At 37.1% G+C, this 24643-nt stretch overlaps 1 protein-coding gene across 2 annotated transcripts in view; it reads left to right on the forward strand.

Moving 5' to 3' along the window:
* The window catches only part of adamts14 (ADAM metallopeptidase with thrombospondin type 1 motif, 14), a 57145-nt gene that overhangs the window by 18457 nt on the left and 14045 nt on the right, over positions 1-24643 (forward strand). Inside the window, exons 3-9 of one of the 2 annotated variants that reach the window (XM_085170062.1) lie at positions 2182-2338; positions 6145-6341; positions 15962-16045; positions 18955-19111; positions 21262-21367; positions 24123-24266; positions 24396-24528. In XM_085170062.1, coding sequence (XP_085026188.1) covers positions 2182-2338; positions 6145-6341; positions 15962-16045; positions 18955-19111; positions 21262-21367; positions 24123-24266; positions 24396-24528 — 978 coding nt within the window. The remainder of the gene's footprint in view (positions 1-2181; positions 2339-6144; positions 6342-15961; positions 16046-18954; positions 19112-21261; positions 21368-24122; positions 24267-24395; positions 24529-24643) is intronic. The other variant, XM_085170063.1, reaches the window with a different exon arrangement.

The raw sequence follows: 24643 nt of genomic DNA on the forward strand, positions 1-24643 counted from the left end.
AATTAACTTGGATTAGGACCCATACCCCTCTCGTCCTAAGACAGCTGGGATAGGCTCCCCCCCTCCCTCTCGGGAAAGAACAGATGGATGGATGGATCCATATCAGGAGATTGATATGGAAGTATCACAGTTGTTGATAGTATACAAAAATGCAGATCACTCTTAAAAAAATCACCTGATTAATTTTAATTGTTTGTGAAATGGATAAAATTCTTTGTGAATTGCATTTTGTTTTTCTTTGGGGAAAAAAATTTTTTGCTAGTGATATCAAAATATTTGACTGCCGGTGTACGTCTCAGACTCAACAGGCCAAGCATGTTAAATTTCAAATTTCATAACAATAGGAAAAGACAGAACAAGTATGGCTTATTTGGAAGGGTTGCCAGGAGAAAGACTCCTCTGTTAAACAACATGGCAACAATGATGCGTCTGAACACACCACGAGACTTCTAGAACCAAATAAAGGACAGATGAGTGGAGATATTTGGCCACAGTGCACAGCAAATACCTCATACTAGCTTTCAGGATGACAGTCGTTTTGCACATTGTATGGAATTCTGTGAAAACTCATTCTTTCCCCCATGACTGCATCTATACAAATCTACAAACACTACTTTCCACTGATTTTCAGGTCTTTTACTGTTTTGATTCATTCCTCTCCAGCAGGCAGGTGTGTTTAAACTGTGCTAAACTGTGCTAAAAGCTCAGAATTTGCATTTGAGCTTTGAATGTAGCCGACCATTTAGCAACTAAAGTGACAAATGAAAGCCTAGGACAGTACCACATATTGGTAGTCACAAATACATTAATTGCCACTATGTAATTTTTCAGAATTTTCCTTTGTACCTGGGTGTTTTTCGTTTCGGTTTGGTTTTAGAGTTTGCGCTGTCTAGTTACATTCTGTTTATGTGTCGGTTGTTCTTGGCCAAAGTATCGTTTTTGCGGGTTTCATTAAAGGTTTCCCTAGAAAAAGCCTCTGTTCTCAACACTTGTCTTTTGGGAAGTGACAGTATACACTATTGAAAGTTTGCTACTGCTCATGAAATCATAAAATGAAATCAATTACAGAAACATTATTAAATAAAGGATTAAAAACCTATCAGATGGTATTTTGTTATAATGAACCAACCAATATTCCCAAGAAATGCACCTTAACAAGGTAGCCAGTATGGAAACACAAACTATAGTTAAAAGACACCTCTGATTCTGTTTTCTTACTTTTATCATGACTGACAGAAGTGATGCATTCAATCTGCATATGTACCGAGTTGCAATAAGTATACAACAAACAGAAACTTGAAGTGGAAACAAAAACCTGTCTTGGATTCCTTGTCGTCTACTTGCAAATTAAGCTCCCTTATTCCCTTCTCAGAGTCACATCCAGATACTATTATGCTAATAGAGAGAAATGCTATGTTTTTTGTTTGTTTTAAACATAATATTTCCAGTACAGCAACAGACCTACTCTAGTTATACAAATAAATATCAGGTTTGCTTACCCACTGAATCAGATCTTTTTTTTTTTCACTGATGTTCAGCATTGCTCCAAGGAGAAATCCACTTTCGAAGAGACAAACACGACTGTTTTTCCAAACCTATAATTCAGTGCTGCTAAAATAAATGGTGACTGTTGATTAAAGAGGATGATAAGTCAATATTTCCATGCTGGTGTGGACAAAGTTACTGCTCTACTATTCTTGTTGGTCTATACTTACCTTTGAATGTAAACAGCAAGGTCAGAGTTCCTCTCAGTGGGTAGCTGATGATTGGATATTGGTATTTTCCACCTATAAATCCAGGTTGAGACAGTTGAGTATATCACAAAGCAAACTGTAAACTTTACCACAGGCTTCAAATTCTGTGAGCATCCCAGACTGGCATCAACGCTTGTAAGAGTATCCAGCTGAAAGGATTTCTATAAACTCTATGAAAAACTTAAAGCAGATGGAAATATAACACTGAACCGAGACATCACCACTCATCATTTAACACAGGGTGAAAGAAGACTGACATTCAATGAATCTTAAAGGGCCCCAAATTATGTCTACCTGCGTCATTCCGCTTATTGAGCACTTTACTAAATCTTCCAATTGATCAGGCACACCATAATTACTGGCTCCAGTGGAAGAATTGTACTTTCAAGGAGGAGTGGTACATTCATTTTGAGCTCTCTTTTTCCAGGCAGGCCTGATCCGGACTGATAATGGGGAGTTTTTCATTGAACCCCTTGAGAAAGGCCAACAGGATGTGGAAGTGAAGGGGCGTGTCCATGTGGTCTACCGCAGATCAGCCATAAAGCAGGAGACAGGCCAGCGAAGGGAAGACCTCCACAATGAAGGTAGGCAAGGAGAGGGAGTGTGACGTAAGTGGAAACAAAAAAAACCCCAAACCTATATGTAGGTTTGAGTGCAACAACTGTGTGCTCCGGCCAAGTAAGGACATATGAGTAAGTGCAGAACTGAATACATCACTGTATACCAGGAGCGGCAAAATTGATGTCCTGAAGGTTGGCGCATTAGTCACAGAATGGACAGAATAACAGAGGATAATGAAAGTACCTACGTCATACATAATTATAATTATAAAGAGCAAAAAAAACCAACATATTTTGACCTATTTATTACTGGAACTTTTAATCATTTTAGTTTCTATTCATTATTGCATCTATTGTATCTGTGTAGTAATATATTATGAAACTCACTGACTGTTATTTCCTGTTACGTGAACATTATTAACGTTATTGTCCACTGACTGAAACTAAATTTGATTTTCTTAGTGTTTCTTAATTTTTTTCTTTCAATTAGATTCACTCTGTGGTAATTTGGTGATAAATGGTGATGAATTGTGAAAATCACTAATTTGTTGCTGTCAACACAGTGAAATTCACATAAACTGCTTCACTTTGTCTTGCGCCTCCATACAGACCTATCAGCAGAGGCAGTGCTCAATACACCAGCTGGTAAAATGAGGAAAGCTGGGGTTTGGTGGTATTATTGGGGACTGGGGAATTTAAGAGAGCTAGAGTGGGAAGTGACCTTTCCTTTGCAGCCAAATGATTCAATTTCATCATGAATTCCTTCTCTATTCCTTTCTTCCTGAAAAATAGCTTCAGCATCTGGTGGGAGACTCTTACTAACCTCACAAATTTTCTGTAGCTATAAGCCTCTATGGTTTACTTTTAATTTGTTGCTCTCTAGTGCAGCGGTCCCCAACATTTTTTGCGCCACGGACCGGTTTATGCCCAACAATATTTTCACGGACCCTCCTTTAAGGTGTCGCGGATAAATACAACAAAATAAAACTAGTACCGGTACCAAAAAAAAGAAGATTTATTCATAACACACATGAAAAGACCCAGGAAAACAGAGTTAATGATAAAAACGATAACAAAATAACGCTGAAAACCGATAAAAACCCTGAAAACTATACATTTCACACCTGAGCCTCTACTCTCGCAGCCCGGTACCAAATGACTCACGGACCGGTACCGGTCCGAGGACCGGGGTTTGGGGACCGCTGCTCTAGTGCATATGTTCTTTGTAACAACTGTAGTCAAGTCACAAATTTACAGTCCCAATCCTCTCTTTTTTAAATGCCATTGTGAATTTCACTGTAGATGCATTCTCATATAAAGTAGCATATCTGTCATTGATGTTGATTTCCTGAGGAGAGAAGCAACATTTTGTATCTGGCATCATTCAGGCTAATCTTTAACCTTACTTGATGTGTACGCCTTTCATACTATCACATACATAAAATAATCATATGATCAGAGTCAAAGTTAACTTAAACCAAAATTAAAATATATGCTTTTTTATTTGATGTCTGTATTCATTCTGTAATCTGTACTTTAACACACACTGTAAAAAAATTGTAATATAAAAGTATTTTACTGTGTATTTTACAGTTTTGTACTGTTTTTCTAGAATATCATTAAATTTACATAAATAGACTGTGATTTTACATTTCAAATGTAAATTAATGTAAAATCACTGTAAATGTAATAAAACATACTTTAATTTAATAATATATTTGTCTGTACATATGCATATTTAGATTGTTAAAATACATTCACAAATGTATCATAATTTCACAAATATTTGTCCGTTATTTGAAAGATTTAACTGTTAAATTCAAATGTAATACTATTGAAAAATATAAAATGATTCTTATAAACTTTTTTTTTTTTTACATCAAATAATGTTATTTAGGGCGATCGTGGCTCAAGAGTTGGCAGTTCGTGTTGTAATCAGAAGGTTGCCGGTTCGAGCCCCAGCTCGGACAGTCTCGGTCGTTGTGTCCTTGGGCAAGACACTTCACGTACCGCCTACTGGTAATGGCCAGAGGGGCCGATGGCGCGATATGGCAGCCTCGCTTCTGTCAGTCTGCCCCAGGGCAGCTGTGGCTACAACTGTAGCTGTCTCCACCAGTGTGTGAATGTGAGAGTGAATGAATAGTGGAATTGTAAAGCGCTTTGAGAGTCTCGAAAAGCGCTATATAAATGCAATCCATTATTATTATTATTATTATTATTATTATTATTATTATTATTATTTAAACCAACTGTTAACTGTATATTTCTGTACATTTAAGTATTATTATTCATATTGCCACATTCATTGACCTTGTTTATAGTACTAATTTCATTGTTTAATCACATTAAAATGTTCCTAATTTAATATTTAAAAGCAGTTGAAAAAGGCAAAATCCCATGTAAAATTAGGGCAACAAACTGTATTGTCATTACTGAAAATAACCATATTTTTTTGAGACCTTTATTTTCTGTTATTTTCCGGTATTATTTTGGTGCCCCAGCTGCCGGAATATCACTGTTTTTTTAGGATTTTTTTTTTACAGTGCATGTAAAAAAGGCAACAGAGGTTCTGGTCCAAATCCACTTCTTTCGCTCAATCTATATATATATATATATATATATACGCATTAAACCCACACACAGGCATAACACTGGAAAACAATGGGAGGATAAGTGGACACTGTGACAAAGGAAAGACAGCAGTATTTATACACACACGCACACACAGGCATGATCATGACATAAAAAGGTCTCTCTAAGCTCACACTAAAAGTATTTTTCTTTTTTCTTTTTTTTTTAACTTCTGACAGGGGGGCTCTTTTTACCTCTCTCAGGTACAATTTTTAGAGAAATTCGCGTCATTACTCTGCCTCCTGATTTAGCTTCCTGTTCAAGGCTATCAATAGCTGTCATGGGGAAAAAGGCTCTATAAGATTCCTATTTTAGTTTCAAAATGGAGTCTTATTTCTGATCATTTCCTGCCTGGTAGCAGAATGAATTTCTTAGTGAAACCAATCAAAACACACTAGGTTTTACAACTAGCCAATAGGTGTATATAGGTGTAACCAACTCCTAGCAGTAGTAAATTGAAGTGCAAAAAAATAAAAGGTATGTTAAATGCTATCTTATTGCCGTCTGCCTTTCAATTTAATTCAATTATTTTAATTCAAGTTAATCAGCTACATCTGGTGGAAATGAATTATCATGCTTGATGCATCTATTGTTAATTTATTTAATTCTTTATCTTAAATTTAGAATAAATTGTGTCTCCAAGAGATTTGCCTGGAGACAGTTGTTAAAATAGGCTTTGCAGAGCAGCATACTGATTGTTTGTCATATGCATTGTTCTCCTATGAATACCTTTCCTGCTATGTTAAATTATATGCAATGTCTGCATTTGCACCTGAAAAGCTTGAGACATCACCAGTTAAACTACAGATGTGCCATAAAAATGTAGAGCCCTTACCCCTGTCAATAACCCCAAAGGACTCCATCTGATCATCGCTTAGAGCAGTGGTTCTTAACCTTGTTGGAGGTACCGAACCCCACCAGTTTCATATGCGCATTCACTGAACCCCTCTTTAGTGAAAAATAAAATATGATTTTTTTTTTCAAATTCAAGACATAGATATGTTTTTTACTGGTGCACAAAATGAGCCATGCATGTCATGGCGGAGGCTCTGCCGAACCCCTGAGACCGACTCACCGAACCCCTAGGGTTCGATCGAACCCAGGTTAAGAACCACAAAGAAAAGCATTTGCTTTATGTCACTTTGACACCATCTGTTCATTGGCTTTCATTAACTGCTCATCCTTGTCATATTTTGCAGTGGCAGACATTGGGATTGCAGACCTCCCCAAAGCTCTGGATCTTGTTGAACATAAACTTTCTGAGTCTGAGCGCAAGAGGAGGCATGCGAAGAAAGATGACTACAACATCGAGGTGCTGCTGGCTGTTGATGACTCGGTGGTCCGTTTCCACGGCAAGGAGCATGTCCAGAATTACGTTCTCACACTCATGAACATAGTAAGTGTTATTATATGCAGCATTGACTAATATGCATAACATTTGGACTGAGAATTCCATAATTCAATTCAGATACATATTTATGAATCAAAATACATATCAATAATTTGTGAAAAGTATAGTTTAATTTTACACTTTAAACTGAGACAGAAATTGTAATAAAATTTACAGTTACAGTTGTAAAACAAACACTATACTGTGCTGTAGCAAGAAATTTGGCAGATTGTTATTTTAAATCTGTAGTCATTCATATTTCACAGCGTAGATGTTTGGGAACCATGTGCATGCATGGGAAGCATAGCATGGGAAGAGTAGCAGCAGGATCCCAAATACAGAGGACAAATAAATCAAGAATACTGACTAGTAAAGAGAATGATTAAATAAGACAGCATGAAAAAGTGGAACTGGCTTGGAGGTAGGTTCCAAAGCAGCTTGCTGGGGCAGAAACACAGATGTTCTGAGCTGATATACCGAGATTGGGTTTAAGCTTGACTTCTTGGCCTGCGCTGGAACACAGAGTGTCTATGTGTTAGGTCATTTGTAACTAATTTGTAATGATACTGTTGTTGGCTACGTCTAGTGCAGTCACTCAGCAGACAATATAAACAAAAAAATAACATTAAGAACCTTAAAATAAATTACAATTTTGCCATTTTTGTTCAAAAATGATTCTAAAACAGATTTTTTTAAATAAATGCCAATTAGCCATAAAAAGATGCATAGTTGTTAAAAGCATGACAATAGAAATATCAAATTTCTTGAGATTAAATTATGCTAAGTCTGCAATAATTTCCCCATGTCCTCTTTGATATCAGAACTCGCCACACTGTTCCCCATCACCCCCACTCTCTTGCTGTTCATGGATTACTAATAAGAAAAGAGGAGGGAGGGAGAAACTCTCAGCTCATTCATTATGGGTTCCACCAGCTCCTACCACCATAATCTACTTATTGGGCCCAAATCCCTCAAGTCAGATTTTCACAGGGTGCTGGTTTCACTCTGTAACAGTTACCATTTGGACCCTGCATGGTGGTCTGATTAGCTGCGCTAGACCAATTAGAAAGTTGACTGGGAGCTGTACAGGGCAGTCATGGAAACCAGCGCCAGACGTCCACTCATACTGCCAAGCTCTGCTTACATGGAATGATGTGTTTATTTAATTAGGATATTATATTCACATTCTGTTCCCAAATGTCTTCTTCAGAAAGAAATGTTTGACTTTTAATGACCTTAGGTGATTATACTGTGAAGTGGCTGCAAATGCACTCTGTAATTCCCTCTGTAATTATCAGTCCTTGGTGTCTAGTACTCTCTGATTAGCACTTAAGGGTATTTCACATCACAGACAGGAGTAGTGAAATTGAGGAAGTCCTTAAAGCTAAAATTGACTGAACCTTAAACTGAAATCAAGTCAAGGTCTTAAATTCAGTATCCATATACTCCATCTCCCACTGAGTAAAATTTGATGAGAGAAATGTGCAAGAAAACAGCAGTTTAAACAAACGAAGGTCAAAACTCTTTGGTTCCAATGGTAAGCCACAAGCTTGCTGTGTCTGAAAGAGCTCACTAAAATCCCTCTGAATCCCTGGTCCATGGCTGCAGAATGTGTAGTACCACCTGGAGAAACTCTCCCTAAGGGATTGATTACTGGACATCCTGTCTGCACAAAGCCAAGTTTGACTGCCGAGGTGCCTGCTACACAATGGCCGGGTTGTTTAACCATGAACCAGGTTTGGTCCATGTTGATGTGATGCTATACACAAGCCAGGGACACCTAGTGCATTTAACCAACAGCTGCTACTCTCATTTTTGGCCATAAGAGTCCTGTTTCAGTCCTCTTTGTGCTCCTCATGGCTTTGTAATTATCCCCGTGGCAGAAAAAAACCCTTTTGCATAGATATGAGTAAAAAGATATAAATAAATGAAAACCAGCTTTGGTGTTCACAAATGTCATAACTTCATGCCAGTACTTTAATAAGTCCTCAGTTTGATCTACTATAAACACATATACAGTACAATATATAGGTCAGTACAGACCAGTCTCAGTTCTGTTGTAATGAATCCAAGAGAATTTGGGGTCATTCAGGGGTTCTTTACTGCATTTATTGACCTGTATGCACTTCTGTGAATAGAATATTTGCTTAAATTCTTGGGTGTAACCCTGTGTCCCTGAACAAATTTGGACTTGGAGGATATCCTTTCTGTGTTGACGGAGCTTTTGTTGTGCATGGTCATAATTTTTACCTGCTCAAAGCTTACTGACACATACTTGTTGGGGTTTTTTTTCTTAGCAAAGGAGTGGCACTCTGTTGTTCTGTTTGCAGTATCCGGAAAGTGGAAAGTTCTACTTGTAGTGTGGACATCAGTGCTCATGGTAATTAAGACACTCTAAAGCTGAATGTAGAAAGGAAACGTCTCCATAAAAAACACAAAAAAACAAAAGAACGCAAAAAAAAGCTGATGCTTTGGCAGTGAAAGCTTTTTTATCAGTTCTTTTTCATCGAATTGCTTCCTACGTTTCCTGTTCATCCTGTGTTGGGTAGCTGGTTCTTGTAGCTTTCTATGCTCATATACTGTTCTATTTTAGAGGGTTGCTGCTGTTGCATCAGTTAAATCGTTGGACTTCACCTCAGGGCTCTTGCAAGCTTCAGTGTCCAGTGAAACCAATCATTGATGACCTTTTGTAGATTAGTGCTGTATGACATTAGGAGGTAGGAACAGGGTAAGGCATTGTTAGTAAAATGGCAAATGGACTGCAAATTATATGACACTTTTCTAATTAAGAAAATGTATTTTAGCTACTACACTGATTGCACAATTTTAGGCATATTTAAAGAAAAGCATCCAGAAACAAACCCACTGAACTGATAAAATGTTACTGTATGGTGATGTGGGCAATGGAAAAAGCTGAAATTAATTTTTAGAGAGTAAAATCTGTCCTTATACTTCTGCCAAAGGCTCACATGTGCTTTTGAAGATAAATTAAATGAGTTGTGGTGGTCAAGGTGAAGCTACAAATATTTCACTTGGAATAAAAAGACTTTCTTCCTGGAAATGTTAAGCTACAGCTTGTTGTTATCTTGGGTTAACAAAGAAAAGAAATTAAATGCTTAAGGATATCTTACAGTATCTTCAATACATTGTGGATTGGATTACTAAGTATGATGTACCACAGTGCATTACGCCTTTTTTAGGTCCTTGTCCACCATGGAGCAAGACTCAACTCCACCAATCATTTATTAAAAGTATAAATTTGCAACAAGTTTCTTGAACTTGTTCATGTGAAGTTTGCGTGTTTTTTGCATTTATCTGGGTACTTCCTCCAGAATCTCTCATAATGTTTCTAAATTGATTCTCCATTGGATGTACACTGGATATAGGTCTGAATGTGAGTATTTGTCTGTATGTGTTAGCCCTATGATAGACTGGCAGCCTGTCCCAATCTTTTGTTCTGTGTCAGCTGGAATCTGCTTGTTAAGTGATGACGGATCAACACTGCTTCCCAGTGCGAGCTCCAACTGATACAATGCATTACAACAAGTTAAGGCTGTGGCTTTTTAACGTGTTGTAATGCATTGTGTCTGGTGTTATTTAATATAAAGTGGCCATAGGGTCAGGAATAGGATTGGTTAGCATAGGATCAGGTGATCTCTTGACTGAATTTTGGAACTTTTTCAAAGACTGTTCTCTGCCACATGATTGCATTTCTCTGACCCTCAGAACTGTAAGTATTCTTATTTTAGGTATTCCTCAGTCAGCTTTAAATAGAAACTAACAAGCTAACTTCCTGCTAACTTCTAACTCTCCTAAACTTCATAAATCCGCTTTTTTCGCAGATGCCTGGATGTCAGACTTTATTGTAACCCCTGGGAGAGCAGCCACACTGAACATTTTTTTGGAGATGAAAGAATTTGAGCCGTTTTTAACTCTCAGTGATGCCGCAGTGTTTGTTTGAGTTTGGGAACTAAAGAGGAGTCTGGACCCAGAAATGCCTAATGACGTCAGACTTAAGAGGTGGATAGCTCTAGACTCTCCATGACCCTGAACTGGATAAGCTAAAAAAGTACATGGGTTGAACTGTTCCAGACCATGTGAGGTAATACAAAGGAAAGGCGTTTCAATGCTTCCTTTATTACCTTCTTTACAATACACAGGCCCATCCTTTATAAAGGTAAATCAAATAATGCCACCTCATAATCCACAGTGACGCACTATTCATGCCAAAACTTGTTGATATATTTTGGAACTTCAATGACAGGCTGTTAAATCCACTGCTGAACTATTATTATTATGCTGCGGTGACGAAATCTGCTTCTCATGAAGTTGTGTTATTGGAAGAAGTCAACAACATAATGTATACATAAATCTCTCTCAATTAATTCAGTTTGCATTAGTTATTTACAGATGGAAGTAAAAAAAACAAACTTTTTTCAGGTATCTGTACATTATTTTACTTTTAACCTTTTATTTTACTTTTCTGACAACTTTTACTTCCTAAATTTAACACAAATGTACTTTTTACTTCTTATGTTTTCTTAATAAACTAATTATATAGCTTTAAAAGTACAGGTGCTAATGAGTTGTGGTCACGCTACTTTAGCTTCTATAGTTAATGCAACAGAAGAGCAGCAGGCACAAAAGCAGTGAAGTGGCAGGTAATCTCAAATGCAACATTTCTAATAGCTCGACAAATATCAGCAAATAGACAAAGTGTTTCTGTGCAGTTTGTCACACAATGTGTCTGTTAGCTAACAGTTCAGCTGCTGTATTTCTAAGGGAGAGGAAAGAACTCAGAGACAGAGAAAAATGTATAAAAGTCAGGAAGGACACAAGTAGAAGAAGAGAGATTATTTTTAAAGGTAAGGAAAGGAAAGCTCAGTCATTTGATAAACTGGACATTTTAAAGCTTACATGCAATCTCGTCATTCAGTTGTATATGAAATTAGGTTTTTTAAATATTGTGAATTATCCTGCACAACCAATTGAAATAGAAATTTTTTCAGTTATGCAAAGGTTGCATAAACAACCTGAAAGCAACACTGGTTAGTTTGCAGTACTGTGAAGTTTACAGTGGTGCATTGTTTTGGACTGGTGGAGCAGCTGTGATGTTCATGGTCAATGTTACAGGAACAGACATCAAATTAAATTTAAGCCAATGATGTGGATTAGATTCAGTCACTTAATTCAACCTTTATACTATTTTTATATTGTCCAGGTATTGGAAATCAGCTAATGTATTATAGCTTATTGTAACATCTGCTTACATCTGGTTGAATTCAGTTGGCTGAATCTAAGAGCAACAGTACAGATGAGCTCATCTGTGCTGTTACCCAACTACTACGTTGGCAACGGCAGATATAGACATATTTTTTAAATTCTCTTGTGTGTTTCTATGCATGCTACATAACAGGTGTTCAAGATAATCTGATAATTACAATTTGAGTTTTAGTTAAATTGTTTCCATTTCCTTGTATTTATATTATTCCATTATGATATTAATATGACATAAAGTTCAATTTGCTTTTTCAATTTTCCTTGAATAAACAAGGTTAATCAGTACTTCAACACACACAAGTACAAATCTGTACTTCTACTTATCCAATGAATGTGTGTACTTTTGCCACCTCTTGCTATGTCCATTGCTGTATTGCCAGGCTTTAGAGTTATCATATATAAAAGCAGAAGATAGACTGGGCTAATATGAGCGGGCAGGATGACAAACTAATGACATTATCACAAGCATTTCATTTTACTGTATAGACTATATTTCGTCCAATTTAAAATTACAGCCTTGGTAATGAATTGGTATTTTTCATGCTTCTGTTTTCACAGGCTCTTTTTTTGCATGACTTGCATTAAACAACACAGTTAAAAACATGCTGGATGAAGTAGCTTGTCCATCTCTGTGACACTGTCTTTTCAACACAGTAGACCCACAGCAATAACGTATCCAATCACATTTTTACGGAACCTGGTGTAAGTGGATTCTCTGCGTGCCACACTTCTTTATAAATTCTGTCTTGCACGTTTCCTTGACCCTGTTGCATTTTCTATTCAGGTCAAGGAATAGTGATTAGCAAAAGTTTTTAGGAGGTAACCTTTTTGGTTTATTGGACTACAGAAGAGGTAGGTAGATGGGGGACAGGTGAGGTGGGTGTGACAGGCTAGTGACTCAGAAGAGAATGGAAGTCTGAGGACATCTGGTGGGGGGGTGGGGAGATACAGTGAAGCATGGACAGTAAACAGGGCTCAGAGTAAATCACTGGTCAAGCCAATGAATACTTTTAGTATTCATTGGCTTTTAACTTTTAGTAAACCTATTAGACTATTTTGTATTGATGTTTTGGTACTCTCTAAAAAAAAATAAGATGTTTTTTAATTTAACTGCCTCTGTCAGTGCGCCCCAGGGTGGCTGTGGCTACAATGTAGCTTGCCATCACCAGTGTGTGAATGTGTGTGTGAATGGGTGTGTGAATGGGTGGATGACTGGACGTGTAAAGCGCTTTGGGGTCCTTAGGGACTAGTAAAGCGCTATACAAATACAGGCCATTTACCATTTAATTTAGTTGCTCTAGATCAGGGATGTTAAACTCAATTTGCATAATGGGCCACATAATGGGCCACATTTATGCTTCAGTAGGATTTCTATGCCATAGCTATGTTTTAACCGCAAACCTCTAAAACCCTACAACATAACTTATGGCATAACCTGACATGACACTACATGTTGTGGGAGCGCACCACACAACTATTGTGATTGGCCTGTTCAACATGCCAATTCATCCTTTTCATCTTAGTTTTTGAGATATCATGACAGAAATACAACCATTGTCTCAGTATAAGGTTTAATATTTATAGCATCAATATAAGATCTCACAAATTCCTGGAGGGAGTTTTTTGTAATTAATTAAAGGATGTAAAAGATTGCACAAAGAAGAAGAAACACTAGACCAATCATGTATGTTTGCCCTTTAAAAATACTGACCACAATAACGAGTGGCCCCAGCATTTTATTTGTTTCTATCATAGCTAACACCGCTGGCTCACATCAGAGCACGACCACACCGTAGTTAACACATAATGCACCAAACACAACCAAAGACATCAGCCTCTTACGTAGGTTACTGTAAATCATAGGCTTCAAAGTTTCACCCTAGGAGTATAAATTAGGCCTTAAATGGTCCGGACACCTTTTTGTCAGTGTGAACAAGTTTAATCACACATTTAATCCCTGAGATATCTTAATATTCGAAAAAGTGTAATTTTAACAGTACGTCTCAGTTTTTCTACAAGAAATACTGCTGTATTAAGTGAAAGAAATTTGAGAGGAAGACTCTTTGTGTTTAAATGATAAGAATTACATGTGTAAATACAAACGTTTTGGTAGCACACTGCCCACTCAGTTGTGTAATTATAAAACAAAAAGTTCTATTAATTTACAGAAAATCTGAAATTTCTATAGTAGTGAAAAAGCTATTTCATTGTTCATCTATTAGTACACTGGTGTGGTAATTCTGGATGTCTTCATTAGGAAAAGCTATAAAACTATGAAAATGAAGACACGTATTGCTAAGTTCTTAAGTCTTATATCTTATGCCTAACTGTTGGATATCATGCTAAACCTCGAATTTCCAGTTGACACTTTAAACAAACAGTTGATAAAAACAAAATAGAAAATAGTCTCATTCAAGCCCACACAGCGCCTTGATTCTCAAGTGCAAATGACACCATCACGGGCTATACTTAGACTCAGTGTTATTACAGTGGTGTGACAACCACATACTGCACTCATATAATTACTATTAGTGGCCTGCAGTAAGGCAGTTAAAGCGTGGCACTGTTGACAGAAAAACAAATGAGTATTTGTCAGATATTGTTCACTATTTTGGAATATTTGCTTTGTAACTACCTCTTGTTGATTAATAAAGCTAGACCATGTGTAGAGCTGTCATGGGCTAAACAAAGAGGTACTTAACAACAGCAACAGGATATAAACTGGTAATTGCTCTGGAAACCATATGAAAACAGTTGCAGGATGGTTAGAGACAGATGAATGGAAAAAAAAGTTCAATTAAGTCGTGTAGGGAGACGGGAAGCTGATGCGGTTTCATCTTTTCAATACAGTTTATCAAATAATCTCACAGACCTTCTCAGAGAAGTCGCATATAAAACATTTAGTATCAATACTTGCAAGGAAAAGGTTTGTACCTCCCAAAGAAGAGAGCCTACTAGGAAACCAAAATATATCTTAGATACTCTTCTTCAATGGTTTCATAAGATAGCAATTTAGAATATTATAACTCGTATTAATGGTGATTACTGAATGCACTTGTTATGATATCCTGAGAAAATAGATGTGCATTTTGTGATTTTGGTCAAATCGGTTCAAAGTTTTAGGAGTATAAGAGTGCTCATTCTCAGGAAAATCTTACGTGAGGGAAGTGAAGCTACGTTATGCAAGCTTGTAACATAAAATGCAAAATTTAATATGAGCCTGTGTCAACCACATGCTTTAAAAATCCAGTTTTAGACAGCTTTTTCCCTGAAGTCACATGGAGAAATATGAAGCCAAATTGCTTATTTTTTTATTGCAATCCAAAACTTAAATGAATCATGTGTGGAAAAATAAATATCCAACCCCTTGTTTTGCTCTGAACTTAATTTATCCACCACAAAGCAAAGCAGATGGTTGACTTTATGAGGCCCGGAATGAGCGCTGACATGTAGCGACCATCTGATAAAAATAAAACACACTCAAGTGGAAATTGGACTTGGGTTTGAATGGGATCCTAGCTTGGTCCTGGGTTATTCATCTACATACCACAGCATTCTTACGAAGCCAAATAGCAGTCCACATATTTCTGGGTCAGGCTCCTTTGCCATTGCATAACAGCACTAGTTTCACTAAATAGTTGCCAGTCTTAATAACATATTTCATCATGATTCCAAGATTGTCGTAAGAGATTAAAAAATGGTTTGAGGACTCGCTGCTGGGCCCTGCACCTCAGACATAAAAAGGAGAACTGGTTGGATCAAGAGTTTTAATGCAGTTCAGTGGTTTAAAACAACTGTTTTCTTCTTGGTTTGTAAGATTTTAGATGCAAACATTAATCTTCTCCTAAATGTTTTCTAGCAGCCTGGAAAGGAGCAGCAGCAGCAGTTGTGGAGGCTGTTTCTATCAAAGTTATATTGTTTACCTGGCTTTAATTAAACTCAGCGGAAAGCATCAGTTTATGCATTTAAATAGTGTCACTTCACTTCCTTTCTTGACAGTTGTGACTCTGATTTGCATACTTAGAGCAGCCACAATTAAGTAATTAGTAATGCAGAGCAGTGAAGTTTCCCTTGGAAATTCCTGAAGCTAGAGCGAAAACTCTGCTATCGTTCTGTAACGGTCAGTCGAAGGTCCTTTTCACACAACTTTCAGCTTTTAGAGTCGAGTATAATTTTATTCCTGCAGACTGTTTTTGTATTGAAGTTCTGCCTTAAAAACCACCATGTTCATGATTGTATTATTGGCCTTTGGGTGTTCAACTTGATATCACAAGCCACTTTCATCAAAAGCACTCTATGCCCTTTGTCATTCAGATCACTGACACATGCTGTTAATTTCCTTTCAGGTTGATGAAATCTACCACGATGAATCTTTGGGGACGAACATCAACATTGTCCTTGTCCGCATGATAATGGTGGGGTACCGGCAGGTGAGCCATGCCACACAATTTGTGTCTGTGCAAGCAGCATTTCAAATGAACTTTTAAGGTTTTTGTGCCACAGGGCTGGTGGAAAAGGCATATTCTCATTGTCTGTCTGTGAATACACCTGTGATTTCAGCCTTTGTAATACTGCCTACAGGAAGCAAGATTTTTAACTGTGTTCAATTTTATTTGGAATAAAAACAAGAAGGGCTGAACTCACCACCATGACTCAAGAGAAAATGAGAGAAAGGCAGCAAACCCTTTTACAATTTTCATTCATTATGGCCTGAAACCGTATTCAGTAGCACTCGACCTTATACCCAAAACTGGGAGGTAGAAGAGCAGGTGCTAAGAGAAGTTAATCCACTGATGTCTAAAATATCAGTCCTCCAGATATGAGAGTGGTGTTATCTTTCTAAGTCCAAGTAGTGAGGTGAATAAGGATTTTTCCCATAATGTCAAACAAATAATTTAAATCTGAGTCAGGTGGTACGTTCACAGTAGAGGCACCAAAGTAACAAGCTAAGATGATATGGAAAGCTGAGTTTCATGCCTTGTGGCTTGGTTTCTACTTGGAAAAAGAGTTGTTTTGGGCCATTACTGCATATTCGACACAATAAAAAATTGAGATGGGTAAAGTGTAGGTTTGTCAAGAAGATATCATTTATGAGGATAAAAGAAAACACCACTACATGTAGCACAGCTTCCTTATTTTACACCAATTTTTAATTTTTTTTTGTGCACACTACAAAAAAACAGATTTTTAGTGCAGAGTATTCTAACACTAAGCGAGTGGATCCTTCCCCAAAGCCAGTGCCTTTATGCTGCATTTTAAAGGAAAGGATCTGTTTGGTATCATATGATCTGATTTCTCTGAATAAGCTGATACTTGAACCAAGGAGAGAGCTAGAGCTTAATTAAAGGATGTAAAAGATTTCTCTTTGTCTGTTTTAGATGATGCATTTGAAACTACCCGGTTGTATTTTGAAAAGCTTAGTGGATAGATGAAGCATGGGGAAAAGAAGAACCTGTTACATTTCAATGCAGATCCAAATTATTTTGAATTGTTTTCTTTACAACTGTTAAATAGAGCAAGGCCATGGTTGAAATAAGCTCTGAGTGCTCTTCTACCTTCTAGTACCTGTTAACGTGCTTATTAACTTATTTATAGCGACTGTGAATCTCTCCCAGCAATAATGATTGGTAATTCTGATTGAGTACATAATTTAAGTGAAGTTAAATTATGAAACTAACATAAAAAGAGAGAGTTCATAGCTTTACTGCTCCACTAAACCGACTTGAAGTTTAGAATTGAATAACTGATTATACCTTATGTGGTCACGGGAGGAAAGTTCTTTTCATCAAATTTTTTTTTAAATCCTACTTGTTTCTCTTCAACTTTCCTTTGGAGAGAAAAGAAGAAACCAGTTTTAGAAAAACAATCTTCTCAAGTATTTGAGTGACAGGAGAATCAGGAAGAGCAGTGAAGATGAAAAACAGTTGAGATTTATATATGGATTAATTTATAAACTAAGCAAAGTTTTGTTTTGGAGCTTACAGCTGCTTTTTTGTTTCTTCTAGCTAACAACTTCTTAGGAAAAAAAGACGTACAGTGAGAAAAAGAGAAAAATATCAGTTTAAGATCAATAAATTGGGGTCAGGCTGAGATGAAAGAAAGGCTGTTTCTCAGTTGCTGAGTTTAACAAAACATGTACGAAAATAGTCGGTGTGATATTAGCATTTAATTGAGCTCAGTTGTCTGGTTAAAATAGATGTTTTTTGTATTTCTTTTGGGCAATACAGAACTGATTGCCTGATTATAAGAAAAGGTAACCTTAAGAAGCCCCCATTAAAACACTAAAGTTGATGCAAAAACATATTAAAGCCCAGCACATACCATACATATTTAATAAATAGTGAGGAAATAAATGAGTACATATTATATTAACATGATTCATGAAAGAAAGCGACGAATGAATATTGTACAAAAGCTCAGTCACTTTCACTTTTGCTCAGGCTTTCTTTAGTGTAATGAATGATTTAAATGTACTTGCACCATGTGGTAAATACTCATGTAACATATTAATAACACAGAATAAACAAGCAAAAAAAAAGAAAAAGCAAACTGGTCAATGCTAGCTGGTCAAATGATCATCCATATCTTCAGTTTATAGAGTTGTACATCAGTATGTGTTCATTTAAAGGTATATAGGTCTTTTTAAAAGTATATACTGTAGTTAGTGCAATACAACAATATTTAGGTTGTCTTGAATAGTGCTGTGTTTCTAGTGACATATTTCATAGCCTATCAAATAGAGTTGGTGGTATAGCCTGCTACTATTTCTGTCTAGTTGCTGGTAGACTTTTCTCAGCTACTGATCTCTTGAAATTTCTCATAAGTTGTTCAGTGTTGCAGACTCAGCTACTTCAGCTGCTAGTGAGCAGACGGGCTGTGTACCTGCCTGTGTGCTTGTGCTGTCTCAAGTTGTGTATCAACTAGAGGTTTGTTAGCCTCTACAGTGAGCTGTTTAGTTGTTTTCTCTTTAATGTCACCTTCAGAGATTATAATACCACACCATTAAAATCTCTGCTGGACATGTGAACATTACAAGTTACAAACCTATTAATTGTTTCATAATCACTGGCAATTTAGCAAAAAGTAAAACTAATACCTGTAATCCTAAAGGTTCCCCCGTTTTTCTAACCAACATGTCCCTTTTTGTCCTCAAATGCACAAAAAATATAACTTATTTTCAGCTATTTTCTTTGACAGTTTTTCAAATGACAGTACATCTACTGCACTGATGTAAGAGGTAAAAGGGTGATGAGTCTTGTTAAGGCGAAGGGCAGAGTTACCCTCCTATTTATTTTTACAGTCTGATAACGTTTTTTTCTTGGTCCTGTTCATTCTGCAGTCTATAAGCCTGATCGAACGTGGCAACCCATCTCGCAGCCTGGAGCAGGTGTGCCGATGGGCCAACACGCAGCAGCGCCACGACCCTGACCATGCCGAGTACCATGATCACGCCATCTTCCTCACAAGGCAAGATTTTGGTCCCGCAGGTATGCAAGGTACTGTATTTTTCTCGATCGAGGCCTGTGCAGACTGAGTGCTGATATCTGCTTCCATTCACAAAGGGGTTGGCTTCAAGTCTTGCCCAGGTAAGGTTGATGGAAATATAAAAGTGGGGGCTGCAGCTGAGGTCTTGAACCCAATTCCGGAAATGGCAGCCTCATGAGAAAATAACTGCTGAGTTGTTTCCAAAACCTTGCTGACTTGACATTGATGCCACCCTGGAAAAATGAAAAATTGAGATATTGAAGAAGATTTTTGGCATGTAGAGAAAAAACAGAACATGTTTGTTAGTTTGGCAGTTATATAAACTAATTGTTCTTTTTTTTACTCAGTAACTGTTGGAAAGTTCAGTTTGAACTTTTCTGTGCTTTCAGTAGATTATTGTCAATCCAAATATTACTGTACATGTATGCAGTCTTTTTGCAGCAAATTTGTGCTATACATGTTGTTCTCCTAGTTTTATGCCTCACCATTTGTTTCTTCTTTTCAGTCCTTCAAAACAAAATTTGAAGTGAACAGCCAAACGTGCAGAAAACACTGGGTCCCGAATGAACAAACCTCTGTGCTTGCATGCACTCAATATCTTGCACTGACCTGTGTATATTTTTAACTTTTATAGAGCACGTGTCATGTTTCGCGGACAGCCTGGGGCTACCTGGTTTGCTTGTCACACCTCTAGGTGTTACCATAGCTGCAGTTGTGTTGTGTTCATAACAAACCTAGTTTCTATGATACCTTGAGCTAGGTTGGGCTGAACCCTGTGCTGCATCTCAGGGTCACAAGCAGACCTCACACATTCTTGTGTAAGTTTAGCGGTGAGATGGTAGATTTTGTGTCCAAACAAGTAATGGGCTGTTGGGTAAATAGAGTAAGTTAATGGAGCAACAGGAGATGCAGAAAGTTGTCTTAAATGGTGTCATTAGGTGATATTGAGTTTGCCACGTTTTAAAAATGTTACCGATTAAATCCTCTGAAAGCGTTTTTGATCTGGTCTCCTTGGCACCAAAAGATTTAACATGATGTTCCCAAGATGTTCAGTGTTTGAGTTTATCAACCAGATGGCGGACACCACCTCTCTCCTCAATCTTCACATCAGCCATAGAGAAACACTTTTTTTTTTTTATTACTGTAGTAATTGCTGCACCTTTTTTGCTTCAGTGTGCATAGCTCCAAATGGCCTTTCATGGGAATGTAATCAGCATTCTTCTGAATTCCTTTTATCTGCCTTTCAGATAAAGGGTCATGCTCCACATCTGCTTTCATGTTTTGCAACTTCACTTTCAGTATTAATATGTCCATTTTGTTTTCATTTATGAATAGAGCCTCTAGTCATTCTCTTCATAAAGACATCGTCATCATGCTGTAAGCTAAAGCTCACTCTGCTGTGACTGAAATAACCCACTGCAGTCATTCAAATAACTTGACATGTACACATGGCTTTATCACCAGCTGTCTGCCTGCTGCATTTTCTGCTTTTTTACCTGCATGCCAAAAAAACAGTCTTCTGATGGTCAGAAAGCATGGAAATTATCTGGAAGCTGTGGCAAAAAAAGAAGGCCAGAATGGGCGTGCTTCTGATCCAAGCTGATTCGCACTAAGCTGAATTGCTGCACACCTCTTGATCGAGTTATGTTTAATGTCTGTGCTTTGCTTAAAAGTTTGTCGTCCTCGTGAGCTGTGTGAAATGTTGTGGTACCAACCAGGTGTCTACTGGGTAATAATGATGGCAGGCTTCTGAAACTGCTTTGGGAGTTTCTTTATGTTTGATATGCAAGCTGTGTACAGCTACTGCTGCTATTGAGGGATTTGCTAGAAGTATTTTACCTCTGTTCGTTCACCTTAAATGAATGAAAGTGCCACTGTGTGAATGTAGCCTACTCTGATAAATCACAATGTAAACACACAGATATGTGGGGCTTTTTTTTCATTGAAAGAAGCTGAGCAATCACCATCACTCTCTTTATAACTCACACACACTCAAGAGCCAGTGTGACAGCCAGCTGCTCACCAAGAAGAGATTAAAACCTTCACAATGAATGCAATTACTCCATATTTAGAAATCTTTTTCCACTTCGTTGCACTGCATGAGAATGTCACCACTTTCATTCTTGATTATCAGGGCTGTGTGGTCTTTTGTGTCGCTCAGGGTATGCTCCAGTGACGGGGATGTGCCACCCACTGAGGAGCTGCACTCTGAACCATGAGGATGGCTTCTCCTCTGCCTTTGTGGTTGCTCATGAAACCGGCCATGTGTGAGTAATGGAATCATGATGAATGCCCAGCAGGGCCACTAACAAGATCTTTCTGTGTGCATTTAAGTTAATAGTTTTTGTGTGATTGTAGTTTGTGAACATAAACAGTGATCTGTTGTTGTGAAAAAGCATTTAATCTGATCTCCAGCTGCGTTTTACACATAGATATGAAAGCAGTATTTTTTAAACATTATGCTTTGTGTGCCTTTTGTGTAGACACAAAACATGAGAACGGGAAGAATTAATTGTGCTTAAACTAACCTGTGGTTAAGCATTATATACTTTAACCATTATGCTATCAATACATCTACTCCTGCTGTCAAGGTCAATGGTTGCTAAGGTAGCAAGAGGCTAAAAGTTACTGTAGCAACAGGCTGGTGTATTCAATAAATGTATGGAGCTGCTTATTAACAGTTCCCTAATTTCCTTCTGGATTAATAAAGTATTCTGATTCTGATTATAGTGCTATACAAAAGTCTTTAGTAACCCCTCATAATATGTTGGAGGGAAAATGGAAAATAGGTGCACTGACTTATTGAAACACGTGAAAAGACGCACAGACTCATGGAAAGTTAGTACAGCTTTAATGAGCTTTGAGATTAGTATTTGGCATTACCACCTTTATTGTTCAAAACAGACTCTTTTAGACAAACTCTTGTAAGAACACAGTGAATACATTTTTTTCTGTGTTCATAATTCCATAAATTTTAGATAGAGACTCCCCAACACCACAGATTAAAATGCCAAACCATGACAGAGCCTCCACTGTCTTTCACAGATGGTTCTTGACACTCACTCCATGTCCAAAAGTGTCCTTATGACATCACTGCGTGAACCAATGAGATTGTCACATGACATTTAGGTTCAGTTCAGTGTTTGAATAACTCATGAAAAAGAAGAAAAGAAGGCAATTATTTTGTTGGCATTCAAATACAGTGTCCACAAAGCTTAACCAACTTGATAGTTCAATTTAGAGCTTACCTCCCCTGTTAATCGAGCGTCTGTACTTTCTTACTGGAGGTTGGTGTTCCTGGAGCGCAGCTTTAATGAGGCTTGCAATTACTCTATATCAAATAAACAACAGTAAAAAAATGTTAACATTTAAAAAGCACAGCTTCCATAAAAATGTCTAAGGGAATCATAAGTCCGATGCTGATAACCACCTGCACATGCACTCTCCTCTAATCTCACTTGTCCACCATTTAGCCTACTAAGATTGTGCTCTGACCATGCCTGTTTTTGTAAAGCATTATCTGTCCGGTTTCTATCAGTTAAGCCACTAACTTATCGCTCAAAGAAATATTTCAACATTTTAGAAAATTGTTTTTCTATTTTGCATAATGTTAAAAGACAACATTTTGATTGTTTTTATGATAAATTTTTATCTACCACTGGCAGCCACCCCCATAACTTTATACAATAATCAAAGCGTATAAACAATATGGCTGTTTTATAGTTTCCAGATTCTGGTGCAATAAAATAGCAAAGTGACATTTTTACACTTGTATGATTTAACTCTTACATACTGTTCACATTTTAATTCTTCGCAGTATTGTCCCAGTCAGCTTTGCGCTGGGTCAAAAATTCTCTCATAAAAAGTGTTTGTTCCACATTTTGAACTGCAAATCTATTTAGACGTATAAATATTCCATCTGACATTAATAAACAGATGATTAATGAATTCATTTACAGCAGGGAGAGCATATTTTTTTGATTTTACAGCATTTGTTTTAGTTGGGAAAACATCTACTATGTCAAAATATCATGTCCCAAAACATGAAAACATAAAATAAACCTAACTATAACCTCTATGGGGACCTATGCAGTAGTTGTGGGAATACAGACAGTGTCAAGGTTCCCCTTGAAGTATTCCACCAAACAAAATAAAACATCAAAAATCACTGGGGAAAAAAGAAAAAAAAACCCACACAGAGACAGAGACAACACAGTATCGAGATTTTCTAAAACCACAATTGTTTTTAAGCAGACACACAGTGATAGATCTAAAATCCATCTGAATGGATACAGTTCATGTCAAATTTAACCCATAATATTGTCAGTTCACAAAAACTTGTATAACTTGTATGTTGTGACATTTTTAATATTTTAATTTTAGGAAAAGTCATCAATTTTTAGGATAAAATAGTAAGATGTTTTTAATACTATCAAATGTCAACAGTATGTAACAGTTTAATAAGTGCTGTAGCATTAGTGTGATAGTAGTGACCCAGTAATGTGTGTAGGCTGATTTTTTTTCTACCTTTGGAAAAGAGCCTGTTGCTCTTGACATTCTCCATGCAAATCTGTGTTGGCTGTCTGCTACTTGTACCTTCATAATTAGCATATAGACATGTGAATTCCGATTTTATTCCATGAAAAGAATAATTAAAGAGTACTTGAAGTTATTTTTTAAATGGTTTAATTTGTAGACGTTAATGTTTTATAAATTGATGTTTCTGTGTTTGTTCTTCATCTATACCGACAGCTGTTGCTGGGGAACCTGCTGTAACTTAGATAAAATCGAACAAGCTTGTAATTTTGGAAAAGAACTAAAAAAATTATGATAGCTGACAGTTTCCAAATTTCAATCAGTGTTCAGAAAGTGCAGAGGTGCAGTACACAACTCTGCTTACTCCTACGCAATCCTGTTATATTCGTAGTGCATAACAACAGAAAGAATTCAGAAAATATTGTTTGCTGTGACTTTATCTCTTGCCATGGTCACAATCTATGCTTCTGTGCTTTTGCCCTTCAGGTTGGGTATGGAGCATGATGGCCAAGGGAATCGTTGTGCTGATGAGACCAGCATGGGTAGCATCATGGCACCACTTGTCCAAGCAGCTTTTCACCGCTATCACTGGTCACGTTGCAGCAAGCAGGAGCTCAACAGATACATCCAGTATGTTTGCTCTTTGCACAGCTGTTGTGTAAATTAATTTGTTCCTTCTCTTTTCATATGTGGTCTGCTCCTGACCTCGCATTGCACATAACATTTATGTCCTTATTATTCTTATTATGTCTTCCTCAGCTCCTATGACTGCTTGCTGGATGATCCCTTTGAACATAAGTGGCCCAAGCTTCCTGAGCTCCCTGGAATAAATTATTCAATGGATGAACAGTGCCGCTTTGATTTTGGTGTTGGTTATAAAATGTGCACTGCTGTAAGTAACCTTTGCGGCCCCAAGATATATATATTTATTCATTTGAATTATTTATTTATTCTACCATATAATAACCACATAATTAAAATAAATAGAATAGTCAACAATTTTTTAA

The sequence above is a fragment of the Neolamprologus multifasciatus genome, chromosome 8 (assembly GCF_963576455.1).
Source record: "Neolamprologus multifasciatus chromosome 8, fNeoMul1.2, whole genome shotgun sequence".
NCBI classification, from domain to species: domain Eukaryota; kingdom Metazoa; phylum Chordata; class Actinopteri; order Cichliformes; family Cichlidae; genus Neolamprologus; species Neolamprologus multifasciatus.